The sequence below is a fragment of the Mustelus asterias genome, chromosome 13, assembly GCF_964213995.1.
Source record: "Mustelus asterias chromosome 13, sMusAst1.hap1.1, whole genome shotgun sequence".
Taxonomy (NCBI): Eukaryota; Metazoa; Chordata; class Chondrichthyes; order Carcharhiniformes; family Triakidae; genus Mustelus; species Mustelus asterias.
Window position 1 is genome coordinate 53,763,212 of NC_135813.1, and position 15,247 is coordinate 53,778,458.

At 44.2% G+C, this 15,247-nt stretch overlaps 1 protein-coding gene across 8 annotated transcripts in view; it reads left to right on the forward strand.

The window, feature by feature from the left end:
• med15 (mediator complex subunit 15) overlaps positions 1–15,247 on the forward strand; it is a 146,322-nt gene that overhangs the window by 11,469 nt on the left and 119,606 nt on the right. For all 8 annotated transcript variants that reach the window (XM_078226766.1, XM_078226768.1, XM_078226770.1 and 5 more), the window contains exon 3: positions 8,271–8,291. In XM_078226766.1, the coding sequence (XP_078082892.1) occupies positions 8,271–8,291 (21 nt within the window). The remainder of the gene's footprint in view (positions 1–8,270; positions 8,292–15,247) is intronic.

The following is a 15,247-nucleotide window of genomic DNA, read 5'->3' on the forward strand; positions in this document are numbered from 1 at the left end:
GATTAAAACCTTGTCCAACACTGGGTCACTCCATATCCAATCAACACCCCAAGCCCTGGCACTTCCACAACCTTCCTGACCCAACCCACCACCCCCCCCCAACCCAGCCGGACCTGCCCACCTTGCTCACCCTGCCCAATCCGTTCAAAATTGCTGTGACTCAGGAGATTTAGGCCATTTCTGTGTTTTCATCTTTGATTTTCTTTGCACCTTTCCATAACTACCTTACACTGTTATATTACATTTACCCGTAGCCAGCTGTTTCTCCACTAACACTTGGCCTACTTCATTCCCAAAACTAGATCCAGCATAGCTTCCTGCCGGGGATGTTAGTATGGTAAGAATACTCCTAGACCAGTAATCTGCAGGCTTGGACTCTTATTCCGGAGATGTATTCACATCCACTGTGGTTGTTGGGGAATCTTAGATACAGTTAATTGAGTCAATCTACAATAAAAAGCTAGTTTGAATATAGGTGACAATGAAACTATCAGATTCACTAATATCCTTTAGGGAATGAAATTTGCTGGTGTTGGCCAGTGCAAGCCCACAGCAATATGGTCGACTTTTATTTGCCCTCAGAACTAGCCTAAAAGGCAATAACATATCAAACTTCTCAGTACAGTCCAGTATGAATAAACGGGCAGACCACCCAGCATCAATCTAAACAGTAGATACAACAAAAACACACTGCAAAGTCCTTCACATTAACATTTTGGGGATTATGTCAAAATCAGGAGTGCTGTTCCACAGACTAGTCCAGGAACATTCTGACAAGGCCATACTCACAGTCATACCCTACAGCCTATGTCTTAGACTGTCATCATCACCATCCCTGGGTATCTCTTGTCCAACTACTGACATTTACATCCACCAGAGATCGCAGTACAGTATGAACATCCAAATTAGGAGCAGGAGTAGGCCACTCAACCCTTTGAGCCTACTCTGTCATTCAATAAGATCATGGTTGATCTGATTGTAACTTCAACCCCACATTCTTGCCTATCCCCCAATAACTTTTCATCCCCTTGTTAATCAAGAATCTATCTAGTTCTGTCCTAAAAACATTCAAAGACTTTGCTTCCACCTCCTTTTGAGGAAGAGAGTGCCAGAGAACCAAGACCCTCTGAGGAAATAAACTCTTTTCATCTCTGTCTTAAGTGAGCAACCTCTTATTTTTTTAAAAGTGACCCCTGTTCTAGATTCTCCAACAAGAGGAAACATCTTCTCCACATCCACCCTGTCACTACTGCTCAGGATCTTAAAGTTTTCAATCAAGTCACTTCTTACTCTTCTAAACTCTAATGGATACAAACTTAACCTCTCCACAATTCCCTCATAAGACAGCCTGCCCATTCCTGATATTAATCTAGTAAACATTCTCTGAACTGCTAATGCATTTCCATCTTTTCTTAAATGTGAGTCCAATGCTGTACACAATATTCCAGATGTGGTCTCACCAATGCCCTGTACAACTGAAGCATAACCTCCCTAATTTAGTAATCAATTCCTCTCTCAAATGATAACTTTCTATTAGCTTTCCTAATTACTTGCTGTACCTGTATACTAGCCTTTTGTGATTCATGCAGTAGGACACCCAGATCCCTCTGTACCTCAGAGCTTTGCAATCCTTCACCATTTAGATAATAAGCTTCCTTTTCCATTCTGCCTGCCAAAATGGACAATTTTACAATGGTGTAAAGTCAGAATGGCCCTGGGAGTCATTGACTATGGATCCCAAGAAGTCTTATGGTATCAGGTCAAACATGGGCAAAGAAACCTCCAACTGGTTATCACCTACCATCCCCTCTCTTACCGAGCACAAAGGAAGATGGTTGTGGTTGTTGGAGGTCAATCATCTCAGCTCCAGGACAACACTGCAGGAGTTCCTCAGGTTAGTGCCCTTGGCCCAACTATCTTCAGCTGCTTCATCAATGACCTTCCATTCATCATAAGGTCAGAGTTGGGATGTTTGCGGATGGTTTTACAATGTTCAGCACTATTCATGACGCCTCAGATACTGAAGCGGTCTATGTCCATGTGCAGCAAGACCTGGACAATATCCAAGTTTGGGCTGACAAGTGACACGTAACATCATGATGTCATTGCTATAATGGAAACTTGACTTAAGGAGGGGCAAAATTGTCAGGCCAACATACCTAGATATAAAGCTTTCAGGGAGGATAGTGAGGGGGATCAAATTTGGGGATGTAGCATTATTAGTTAAAGAATCAATTACAGCTGTGAGGAGGGATGATGCTAAATGAAGCATCAAATGAGGGCATTTGAGTTGAGCTCAAATAAAAAGGGGCCACTACACTGCTGGGGCTGTACTATAGACCCCAAATAGTGGAAGCAAGTTAGAAGAGCAAATATTGTAGACAGATTTCTGAATGCAAAAAAACCAGGATCTTGGGTTCATGTCACATTATTTGTAACCCCCACGACTTGCCTGGGCTTGCAAAATCTCACTAACTGTCCTGTCTGGAGACAATACACATCTCTTTAACCTGTGCTTAACGCTTTCTCATTGTCTGTACCTTTAAGACTTGATTACCTATAACGATTCGCATTCCATTATTTTGTAAATTGAGTTGTGTCTTTATATGCCCTGTTTGTGAACAGAACTCCCACTCACCTGACGAAGGAGCAGTGAGTGCTCCGAAAGCTAGTGGATTTTGCTACCAAATAAACCTGTTGGACTTTAACCTGGTGTTGTGAAACTTCTTACTGTGCAAAAAAAAAGGACAGTAATTGTTGGGAACTTCAATTAACCTAATATCATTTGGGATACAAACAATGTGAGGGGCACAAAGGACGTAAAATTCTTGAACTTATTCAAGAGAATTGTTTTAGCCAGCACGTAACAAGCCCAATGAGGATGGCAGGGGGGAGACAATTCTAGATTCAGTCTTTGGAATTGAAGCTGGGCAAGTGGATGAAGTAGCAGTGGGGGATCGGAGATAGTGACCATAATATTTAGCATCATTATTGAAAAGGACAAAGATATCCCAGGCTGTTGAAGGAAGCCAGGGAGGAAATAGCAGATGCTCTGAGGATCATTTTTCAATCCTCACCAGATACAAACGAGGTTCCAGAGGATTGGGGGTTTGTGAACCGTGTACCATTATTTAAAAAGGGTACGAGGGATTGACCAGAAAACAGTAGGCTGGTCAGTCTGACCTCAGTGGTGGGCAAATTATTGAAAACAATTCTGAGAGACAGGAGAAACTGTCACTTAGAAAGGCACAGATTGATCAGGGAGAGTCAGCATGGTTTTGTTAGGGGAAGATCATATCTTAGTAACTTTTTTTTTGTTTTTTGAGAAAGTAATGAGGAAGCTTGATGAGGGTGGTGCATGGATTTCAGTAAGGCATTTGACAAGGTCCCACATGGCAGATTGGTCAGAAAAATCCAATCTCATGGGATACGGGAAGGGGGCAGGTTAGATTCAAAACTGGCTCAGTGACAGGAAACAAAGGTAATGATCGATGGATGGTTTTGGAAATGGAAAACGGTTTGCAGTGGCGTTCCTCAGGGCTCAGCCTTGGTGCCCTTGCTGTTTGTTGTATATATTAATGTGTTAGACTTAAGTGTGGAAGCATGATTGGGAAATTTGCAGATGATACAGAAATTGGCCGTGTACTTGATAGTGAAGAGGATAGCTGTCAACTCCAGAATCATCAATAGTTTGGTGGAGTGAGTGGAAAAGTGACAAATGGAATTCAGTCCAGAAAAGTGAGAGGTAATACATTTGGGGAAGGTAAACAAAGTAAGGGAATACTCACTAAACAGGAAGATAGTGAGAGGGACTGAGAAGTGAGACACCTTGGAGTGTATGTCCACAAGTCCTAGAAGGTGGTAGTTCAGGTGGACAAGTGGTAAAGAAAGAATATGGAATGCTTTCCTTCATTGGGTGAGGTATTGAATATAAAAGCTGGAACTGTATAACACACTGGTTAGGCCACAGCTGGAATTTTGTGTACAGTTCTGGTCACCATATTATAGGAAGAACATAATTGCACTGGATTGAGTACAGAGGAGATTTACAAGAATGTTGCCAGGGCTTGAAAATTGCAGCTATGAGGAGAGATTGGATAGGCAAGGGTTGTTTTCCTTAGAACAGAGGAGGCTGAGGGGTGACCTAATTAATGTACAAAATTATGAGGGGCTAGACAGGAAAGACCCCTAGCTGAGGGGTCAGTTACCAGGGGTCATAGATTTAAGGCAATTGGTAGATGGATCAGAGGGGACACGAGGAAAAATCTTTTCACCCAGAGGGTGGTGGGTGTCTGCGATTCACTGCCTGAGTTGGTGGTTGAGGCTGAAACACGCAACTCATTTAAAAAGTTCCTGTCTCTATGATTGAAATGCTGGAACCTGCTATAACCAGGTGCTAGAAAATGGAATTAAAATGAGCAGCTAGCTTTTTCTCTTTTTTTGGCCAGTGCAGACATGATAGGCTGTATGACCTCTTTCTGCGCAGTAACTTTTCTCAGGTTTACAAGTGCCAGTCAATGAACATCTCCATAACAACATAAGAAATAGGAACAGGAGTAGGCCATCTCGCCCCTCGAGCCTGCCCCACCATTAAACAAGATCATGGCTGATCTGAAGCGAATCAGTTCCACTTGCCCGCCTGCTCCCCATATCCCTTAATTCCCTTATCGATCAGAAATCTATCTACCCGTGATTTAAACATATTCAACGAGATAGCCTCCACCACTTCAATGGGCAGAGAAATCCAGAGATTCACTATCCTCTGAGAGAAGAAGTTCCCCCTCAACTCTGTTCTGAACCGGCTCCCACTTATTTTGAGGCTGTGCCCTCTAGTTCTGGTTTCCCTTCTAAGTGGAAAGAATCTCTCTACCTCTACCCTATCCAGCCCCTTCATTATCTTATATGTCTCTATAAGATCACCCCTCAGCCTCTAAACTCCAACGAGTACAGACCCAATCTGTTCAATCTCTCCTCATAAGCTACACCCCTCATCTCCGGTATCAACCTGGTGAACCTTCTCTGCACTCCCTCCAAGGCCAATATATCCTTTTGCAAATAAGGGGACCAAAACTGCACACAGTACTCCAGTTGCGGCCTCACCAGTGCCTTGTATAGTTGCAGCAAGACCTCCCTGCTTTTATATTCTATCCCCTTCGCGATAAAGGCCAACATTCCATTCGCCTTTTTGATCACCTGCTGCACCTGCAAACTGAGTTTTTGCGATTCGTGCACAAGGACCCCCAGGTCCCTCTGCACAGTAGCATGATGTAATTTTTCTCCATTTAAATAATATTCCAATTTACTATTATTTCTTCCGAAGTGGATAACCTCACATTTGCCAACGTTATATTCCATCTGCCAGATCCTCGCCCACTCGCTCAGCCTATCCAAATCTCTCTGCAGACTTTCCGCGTCCTCCACGCAATTCGTTTTCCCACTCTTTTTCATGTGATCAGCAAACTTTGATACCCTACACTCAGTCCCCTCCTCCAGATCATCTATGTAAATGGTAAACAGTTGAGGCCCCAGCACCGATCTCTGCGGCACGCCACTGGTCACCAACTGCCAACCAGAAAAGCACCCATTTATTCCAACTCTCTGCTTCCTGTTAGATAGCCAATCCCCAATTCACGCCAACACCTTACCCCCAACTCCGTGTACCCCAATCTTCTGCAGCAACCTTTTGTGAGGCACCTTATCGAATGCCTTCTGGAAATCTAAAAACACCACATCCACCGGTTCCCCTCTGTCAACTACACTAGTCACATCTTCATAAAAATCCAGTAAATTCGTCAACAAGAGAGAATCTAACCATTCGTCAACAAGAGAGAATCTAACCATTTTCCTCAACATTCAATGGTATTGCGATCACAGAGTCCCTCACTACCAATATCCTGAGGGTTACCATTGAACAGAAACTGAACTGGACTAGCCATATAAACACAGTGGCTACAAGAGCAGCTCAGAGGCTGGGAACCCAGTGGCGAGTAACTCACCTCCCGACTCCCCAAAGCCTGTCCACCATCTACAGTAGCCATGATGTGGAGATGCCGGCGTTGGACTGGGGTAAACACAGTAAGAGTTTTAACAACACCAGGTTAAAGTCCAACAGGTTTATTTGGTAGCAAATACCATTAGCTTTCGGAGCGCTGCTCCTTCGTCAGATGGAGTGGAAATCTGCTCTCAAACAGGGCACAGTTTCACAAAATCAAGTTACAGAATACTGATTAGAATGCAAATCCCTACAGCCAACCAGGTCTTAAAGATACAGACAATGAGTGGAGGGGGCATTAAGCACAGGTTAAAGAGATGTGTATTGATTCCAGACAGGACAGCCAGTCAGATTCTGCAAGTCCAGGAGGCAAGCTGTGGGGATTACTGATAGTGTGACATAAATCCAACATCCCGGTTTAGGCTGTCCTCATGTGTGCGGAACTTGGCTATCAGTTTCTGCTCAGCGACTCTGCGCTGTCGTGAAGGCTGCCTTGGAGAACGCTTACCCGAAGATCAGAGGCTGAATGCCCGTGACCGCTGAAGTGCTCCCCGTTCTCTTCCTATGGGGGAGCACTTCAGCGGTCACGGGCATTCAGCCTCTGATCTTCGGGTAAGCGCTCTCCAAGGCAGCCTTCACGACACACAACAGCGCAGAGTCGCTGAGCAGAAACTGATAGCCAAGTTCCGCACACATGAGGACTGCCTAAACCGGGATGTTGGATTTATATCACACTATCAGTAACCCCCACAGCTTGCCTCCTGGACTTGCAGAATCTCACTGGCTGTCCTGTCTGGAGACAATACACATCTCTTTAACCTGTGCTTAATGCTCCCTCCACTCACATTGTCTGTATCTTTAAGACCTGGTTGGCTGTAGGGATTTGCATTCTAATCAGTATTCTGTAACTTGATTTTGTGAAACTGTGCCCTGTTTGAGAGCAGATTTCCACTCCATCTGACGAAGGAGCAGCCCTCCAAAAGCTAATGGTATTTGCTACCAAATAAACCTGTTGGACTTTAACCTGGTGTTGTTAAAACTCTTACTACACCATCTACAGGACAGTTAAGAGTGTGATGGAATACTCCCCACTTGCCTGGATGAATGCAGCTCCAACAACACTTAAAGCTCAACACAATCCAGGACAAAGAAGCCCACTTGACTGGCACCCCATCCACAAACATTTAATCCCTCCACCACTGAGGCACTGTAGCAGCAGTTTGTACCATGTATCAGATGCACTGCAGGAACTCACAAAGGCTCCTTGGACAACAACAAAGATGTGCCGTTTAGCTGGATTAGTCATGTTAAATTATTCCTTAGTGTTCAAAGATGTGCAGGTTAGATGGATCAGCCATGGTAAATGCATGGGGTTACAGGATAGGGCAGAGGGAGAGGGCCTGGGGAAAATATTCTGTCAGAGAATCGGTAGAGACTCGATGGGCCAAAGGATTCTCTTGCACTGTAGGGATTCTGTGAGCACCTTCCAAACCCATATTGTCTACTGCTCACCATGGGAAGAGCAGCAGACACATGGGAACCCACCACCCTGGAAATTCCCCTCCAAGCCACTCACAGTTCTGACTTGGAAAGTATATCATCGTTCCTTCATTGTCACTGGGTAAAAATCCTGGAACTTCCTCCCTAACAGCACTGTGGGTATATCTACATCCCATGGACTTCATGGTTCAAGAAGGTAGTGATAATTAAACAACCTACTGGAGGAGGAGGCTCTGTAAAACTGCCCATCCTAAATCTTGGGGTAGTCTAACATGTCAGTGCAGAAGACAAAGCTGAAGTGCTTGCAACCCATTTTCAGTCGGAAATGGCCAGTGGATGGTCCATCTCTGCCTCCACCTGAGATTCCAAACAGCACACATGCCAACCTTACGCCAATTTGATTCACTCCATTTTGTACATTTACATACATGCATTGTAAACCTGTCTCCTCTCATTGACTGTAGTTTTAAACTGTGCATCCATCATGGTGCTGATATTTTGAGTTTCTGAAGTTCATGTACCATCACACAGTCATCCACAAATTACTGTTACTTCCCCCAGTGATCGACCTGTATCAACCAGTACCTCTATCTGGTTTTGCACAAGTTACACAGCTGTCTGTGACCCAGCTTGGGTTTGGGAGGACAGATTTCCGAATTATATGGGTTGAAAAGCTGTTACTGTTTAAGACTCAAGTGGACTTGGTATGGAAAATACACTTACACCGTTGCTGTGTTGAAAATGCTTTTTAATCGTCTGCTGTTTTGTGTTTTTGCAGATAAGAAGAGTCGAGCTGGTGGTAAGTAGTATTTAATTCTAAACTTCCATGAGAAAAAATAAAACTTTGATAACCAGTGAAACTGGTTTTAATGTTCATTGGTTTACAATAATTCACTAATAACTTTATGTCCTATGGGATTGTTGAAGCTGGTAATCACTGTGACCCCTTGGCAGTGATACTTCAGTAGAAATCCTGGCACTTGCCAGATGAGTTGTTATGTGACAAGCAGGTAATAAATAGCTAAAGATGCATTGAGGTTTTCTATGCAGCTGTTTAGTTTTGATGAAAATGTACGGTAGCTTGTAGTGAGGGACATTAAAATATCTCTGTTCCTTCTAACTCTGAGTCATGGTAATGTCAACATGTTGCTGAGCTGTGAAGAGGAGGAGGTCCCCTGTGACTGTACCAGTCTCTGCTGTGTTAACTGATCTGAAGCGGGACTGCAGTGGGGGTGTTTGAATTGATGTCACTGCTGCTGGGTTTGCAAGGGAAAAATCAGCCAATCCCAGTCTCAAAATGTGTTCATGTGTCCATTGAGTGAGGAGATGTTCAGGCTCTGTTGTGATCCACCTGGGGTAAATGCCCTGCTTATATTCAGTCTAGACCCACATAATACCAACCATAATACCTCTTCCCGATCTGCCATGTCCCACTTTTTTTCTTGTATGATTCTGGTTCCCTTCGGCTCAGATAATGTCTTTCCCACACTATTGTTCATTTAAATTGCTCCGATTGAATTCAGTGACTCTGAAATAAACACGATTCCTGTAGTGACTGTTGTGAACCAAACCACTGCTGTAACCATGCTAGGGGGGCTGGGTGTTTGCCCACTTGAAAGGATGATTTGGGAACCTTTGCAATCTTAACTGTTCCTGTGCACCTCCTTGAAAGTGAAGCGGGACAGCACAAGCGATCCATGTTAAGTTGCTCTGATGACTTGTTGGGTAGAAGTGAGCTGGTGCTCAGCCACACAGAGCAGAAGGTTTCCGCTTCAGCCCTAGGTCCGTGCTGAGTTAACTCTCTCTGGTTGGGGCTTGCATCAGGATAACAGCAATTGACCATAATATCCTTGGGTTTGGGAGATGGTGGGTCTAAATTCTGTCCATGTTCCTGCTTCCGCCCACTATCCAGACAGACTTTTGCTGGGGAATGTGTATGTAATCTGTTGTGTGAGAATAACAAAGAACAATACAGCACAGGAACAGGCCCTTTGGCTCTCCAAGCCCCCGCCGCTCCCTGGTCCAAACTAGACCATTCTTTTGTATCCCTCCATCCCCACTCCGTTCATATGGCTGTCTAGATAAGTCTTAAATGTTCCCAGTGTGTCCGCCTCCACCACCTTGCCTGGCAGCGCATTCCAGGCCCCCACCACCCTCTGTGTAAAGTATGTCCATCTGATATCCGTGTTAAACCTCCCCCCCTTCACCTTGAACCTATGACCCCTCGTGAACGTCACCACCGACCTGGGGAAAAGCTTCCCACCGTTCACCCTATCTATGCCTTTCATAATTTTATACACCTCTATTAAGTCTCCCCTCATCCTCCGTCTTTCCAGGGAGAACAACCCCAGTTTACCCAATCTCTCCTCATAACTAAGCCCCTCCATACCAGGCAACATCCTGGTAAACCTCCTGTGTACTCTCTCCAAAGCCTCCACGTCCTTCTGGTAGTGTGGCGACCAGAACTGGACGCAGTATTCCAGATGCGGCCGAACCAACGTTCTATACATCTGCAACATCAGACCCCAACTTTTATACTCTATGCCCCGTCCTATAAAGGCAAGCATGCCATATGCCTTCTTCACCACCTTCTCCACCTGTGACGTCACTTTCAAGGATCTGTGGACTTGCACACCCAGATCCCTCTGCGTATCTACACCCTTTATGGTTCTGCCATTTATCATATAGCTCCTCCCTACATTATTTCTACCAAAATGCATCACTTCGCATTCATCAGGATTGAACTCCATCTGCCATTTCTTTGCCCAGATTTCCAGCCTATCTATATCCTTCTGTAGCTTCTGACAGTGCTCCTCACTATCTGCAAGTCCTGCCAATTTTGTGTCGTCCGCAAACTTACTGATCACCCCAGTTACACCTTCTTCCAGATCATTTATATAAATCACAAACAGCAGAGGTCCCAATACAGAGCCCTGCGGAACACCACTAGTCACAGGCCTCCAGCCGGAAAAAGACCCTTCCACTACCACCCTCTGTCTTCTGTGACCAAGCCAGTTCTCCACCCATCTAGCCACCTCCCCCTTTATCCCATGAGATCCAACCTTTTTCACCAGCCTACCATGAGGGACTTTGTCAAACGCTTTACTAAAGTCCATATAGACAACATCCACGGCCCTTCCCTCGTCAACCATTTTGGTCACTTCTTCAAAAAACTCCACCAGGTTAGTGAGGCATGACCTCCCTCTCACAAAACCATGCTGACTATCGTTAATGAGTTTATTCCTTTCTAAATGCACATACATCCTATCACTAAGAATCTTCTCCAACAACTTCCCCACCACGGACGTCAAGCTCACCGGCCTATAATTACCCGGGTTATCCTTCCTACCCTTCTTAAATAACGGGACCACATTAGCTATCCTCCAATCCTCTGGGACCTCACCTGCATCCAGTGACGAGACAAAGATTTGCGCCAGAGGCCCAGCGATTTCATCTCTCGTCTCCCTGAGCAGCCTTGGATAGATTCCATCAGGCCCTGGGGATTTGTCAGTCTTTAAATTCTCTAACAAACCTAACACTTCCTCCTTTGTAATGGAGATTTTCTCCAACGGTTCAACACTCCCCTCCGAGACACTCCCAGTCAACACATCCCTCTCCTTTGTGAATACCGACGCAAAGTATTCATTTAGGATCTCCCCTACTTCTTTGGGCTCCAAGCATAATTCCCCACTTTTGTCCCTGAGAGGTCCGATTTTTTCCCTGACAACCCTTTTGTTCCTAACGTATGAATAAAATGCCTTGGGATTCTCCTTAATCCTGTCTGCCAAGAACATTTCGTGACCCCTTTTTGCTCTTCTAATTCCCCGTTTAAGTTCTTTCCTACTTTCTTTGTACTCCTCCAGAGCTCCCTCCGTTTTTAGCTGCCTGGACCTACCATACGCCTCTCTTTTCTTTTTGACCAGTCCCTCAATTTCCCTGGTTATCCACGGTTCTCGAATCCTACCCTTCCTATCCTTTTTAACAGGCACATGCCTGTCCTGTAGCCCTAACAACTGTTAACTGTCAATTGATAAAGTCAATTGATAAAGATTATAGATAGCTGGGGCCCAATCACTGATCCTCATATTTAACAACTGTCCTGTTGCCCTAACAACAATAGGATAGCTTCTTGATACCTTGCAGCAAGGTAGGACACCTTCTCATCACTGACTCCTGTATCTGCTCAACATGGCTTCTGTAATGGAAAACCACAAATTGGAATTGTAGACAAGAGTCTAATGCGAATGAGAAACTTCAAGTCATTGATATTAATAAAGAAATAGTACTGGAGAAATTAATGTGACTCCAAAGTAGTGCGGGTTAGGTTGATTGACCATGCTAAATTGCCCCTCAGTGTCAGGGTAAATAGATTGGGTTATGGGGATAGGACCAATGGTCAGTGCAGACTCGATGGGCCACATGGCCTCCTTCTGCACTGTAGGGATTCTATGAAACAGTGAACCAATCCCCTGGAACTGAATGGCTTACATCCAACAGCTCTACAAGAGGTAGCTGTAAATATCATGGATGCCTTGTTTTCGATCTTATGGAAGTCCCTAGATTCCTGAACAGTCCTTGATTAGATGGTAGAAAATACAACCCTGTTAATCAAGAAAGGAGGGAAAGAGAAAATGGGAACAATAGACCAGTGAACTTGAACTCAGTTTTCCCGGAAATGCTAGAATCTAATCTGTTATTAGGGGTCAGGTAGCAGGGCATTTTGGATGATTAGGCAGATTAAACATGATACAAAAGGGAAATCACATTTGAAGATGTAGCTAAAAGGGTCAATAAGGGTGGTATATTTTGGTTTTCAAAAATATTCAATAAGGTGTCACACATGAAATGATAACACAACATCTGGGCTCATGAGATTGGGGGGCTAATATACTATCAGCACATGGGGGTTGTTTCATGGACAGAAAACAAAGACTTGAAATGGTTAGATCAATTTTCAAGTTTGCGGGCTATAACTAGTTGGGAAAATACGAGGATCAGTGATTGGGCCCCAGCTATCTATAATCTTTATCAATTGACTTAGCTGAGGGGACTAAATGTAATGTATTCAAGTTTGCTGGCAAAACAAAATTCAGTGAGGAAGTAGGCTGAGAGAAGGACAATGTCTGAAAATGGATTTAGACAGGTTAATGTTTGGGCAGGAAGATGGCAGATGGAACATAATGTTTGAACATGTGAACTTTCACTTTGACAGGAAGAAGCAGAAGATTTTATAAATGGCGAGGAGTCTGTACAGAATGTTGGTTAGGCTACAGCTGGAGTAGTGTGTGCAATTTTGGTAGTCTCACTATAGGAAGGATGTGATAGCCACTAGAGAGGGTACAGAGGAGGTTCACCAGGATGTTGCCTGGGATGGAGCATTTCAGCAAAAAGGAGAGCCTGGATAGGCTTGGATTATTTTCTTTAGAGCAGAGAAGGCTGAGGGGGGATCTGATTGAGGTGTATAAGATTATGAGGGATTTGGACAGGGTGAATAGGAAGTAGCTATTCCCCTTCGTTCCAGGGTCAGTAAAGAGGGGGCATAATTTTTAAGGTAAGGGCTGTTTTTGAAGTTATTTGAGGAAAAATGTTTTCACCCAGAAAGTCTGGAATGTGTTGCCTGGGAGGGTAGTAGAGGCGGAAAACCTCACAACCTTTAAAGAGTACATGGATGACTTGAAATGTCACAACATTCAAGGCTAAGGGCCAAGTGCTGGAAAGTGGGATTAGTATAGTTATGTTGGTGCAGACTTGATGGGCTGAAGGGCCTCTTCTATACTGTATGGCTATGACTCTAATTGTTGGTATGCAGAGGACCTTGGCTATCGTTATACACAAATTACAGCAAGTTTAGATGAAGATATAGCAAGCAATTAGGAAAGGAAATGTTGTGTTAGCTTTTACTGCAAGGGGTTTGGCATGTCACAGAACTTCGAGCATAGGAACAGAGCATTCAATATAACTCAATATGCTCAACACAAACCTTCTCCAATCACTCTTCAGAAGCCCGACTCATAATTTTTCTATTCCTTTCTCCCACCATGTGCTTATCTACCGTCCCCTTAAATGCACCTGTGCTATTTATTCTATTCCTTGTGATTGCGAGTTCCACATTCTTACCACTGTACAGACTCCTCCCATTTATAAAGTACTCTGCTTCTTCCTGTCAAAGTGGAAGCTCACATGTTCAACATTATGTTCCATCTGCCATCTAAATCCATTTTCAGACACCGTCCTTCTCGTAGCCTATTTCCTCACTGAATTTTGTTTTGCCAGCAAACTTGAATACGGGTCACTGTCTGTGTGGAGTTTGCACATTCTCCTCGTGTCTGCGTGGGTTTCCTCCGGGTGCTCCGGTTTCCTCCCACAGTCCAAAGATGTGCGGGTTAGGTTGATTGGCCAGGTTAAAAATTGCCCCTTAGAGTCCTGGGATGTGTAGGTTAGAGGGATTAGCGGGTAAATATGTGGGGGTAGGGCCTGGGTGGGATTGTGGTCGGTGCAGACTCGATGGGCCGAATGGCCTCCTTCTGCACTGTAGGGTTTCTATGATTTCTATGATTTCTATGATTACATTACATTTAGTCCCTTCATCTAAGTTAGTTGATAAAGATTATAGATAGACTTGATCTCTCCCACAAGTGGCAATGTCTTTACCTTTACCTTACCAAGCCCCTTCATGATTTTAAAGATCTCTATTCGGTCACCCCTTAGGCTTCCAGCCATTCTTGATAAGTATAACTTCTCGTTCTGGTATCATCCCTGTAAAATCTTCCTTGCATTTTTTTCCCAGTGCTTCTACATCCTTTCTATAATATGGAATATGTACAGCCCTAACCAAATGTGGTCAAACCAAGTTCCATACAAGTAGGTACAGGGGAAATGTTAGGGGTAAGTTTTTCACACAGAGGGTGGTGGGCGAGTGGAATCGGCTGCCGTCCGTGGTGGTGGAGGCAAACTCAGTAGGGTCTTTTAAGAGACTCCTGGATGAGTACATGGGACTTAATAGGATGGAGGGTTATAGGTAGGCCTAAAAGGTAGGGATAAGTTCGGCACAACTTGTGGGGCCGAAGGGCCTGTTTTGTGCTGTAGTTTTTCTATGTTAACCTCTCCTCTTGTTAATTCTGTCACTCTGGAAATGAACCCTGGTGCTTGGGCAGCTTCATTACCCTACTTCACAGTATTGTGATTTGGGCATCTGTACCCCTCAGACACATTGCTTCTCTGCCCCATTTAAACTCCAAGGAGGTTGTGGCCACCCAAAATATGTTGATGTTCATGCTGATTAATATCGAAATGTATTTGCTAATTACACACCCATGCTGAGGTTTTTCTCAGTGTTGTCTCTGGCTGTGTTAATTTGATCTCCTTCCACAGATTTTGAAACGACTTCTGATTTTCAAGTCCAAATTTTGGTAAATTGTTTCTTATCTGTTCTGTTCTACTCTGTCTTCTGTTCTGAAGCCAGCTTGCTACTTATCCCCTGAGTATAAGAAGGTCTTGTTGCAATTGTTCAGAGCTTTGATGAGACCACACCTGGAGTACTGTGTGCTGTTTTAGTTCAAGAAGGAGGAATATATTTGCCTTGGAAGGGTTTTAGCAGAGATTCACCATGTTGATTCCCAGGATGAGAAGGGTAGTGATCGAGTAAGATGGATCTATATTCTTTGTAGTTTAGAAGAATGAGGGGTGATCTCAAAACTCCTATAAAATTCCTGAAAAGCCTTGGCAGGCTAGATACTGAGAGGCTGGCCATGCTAA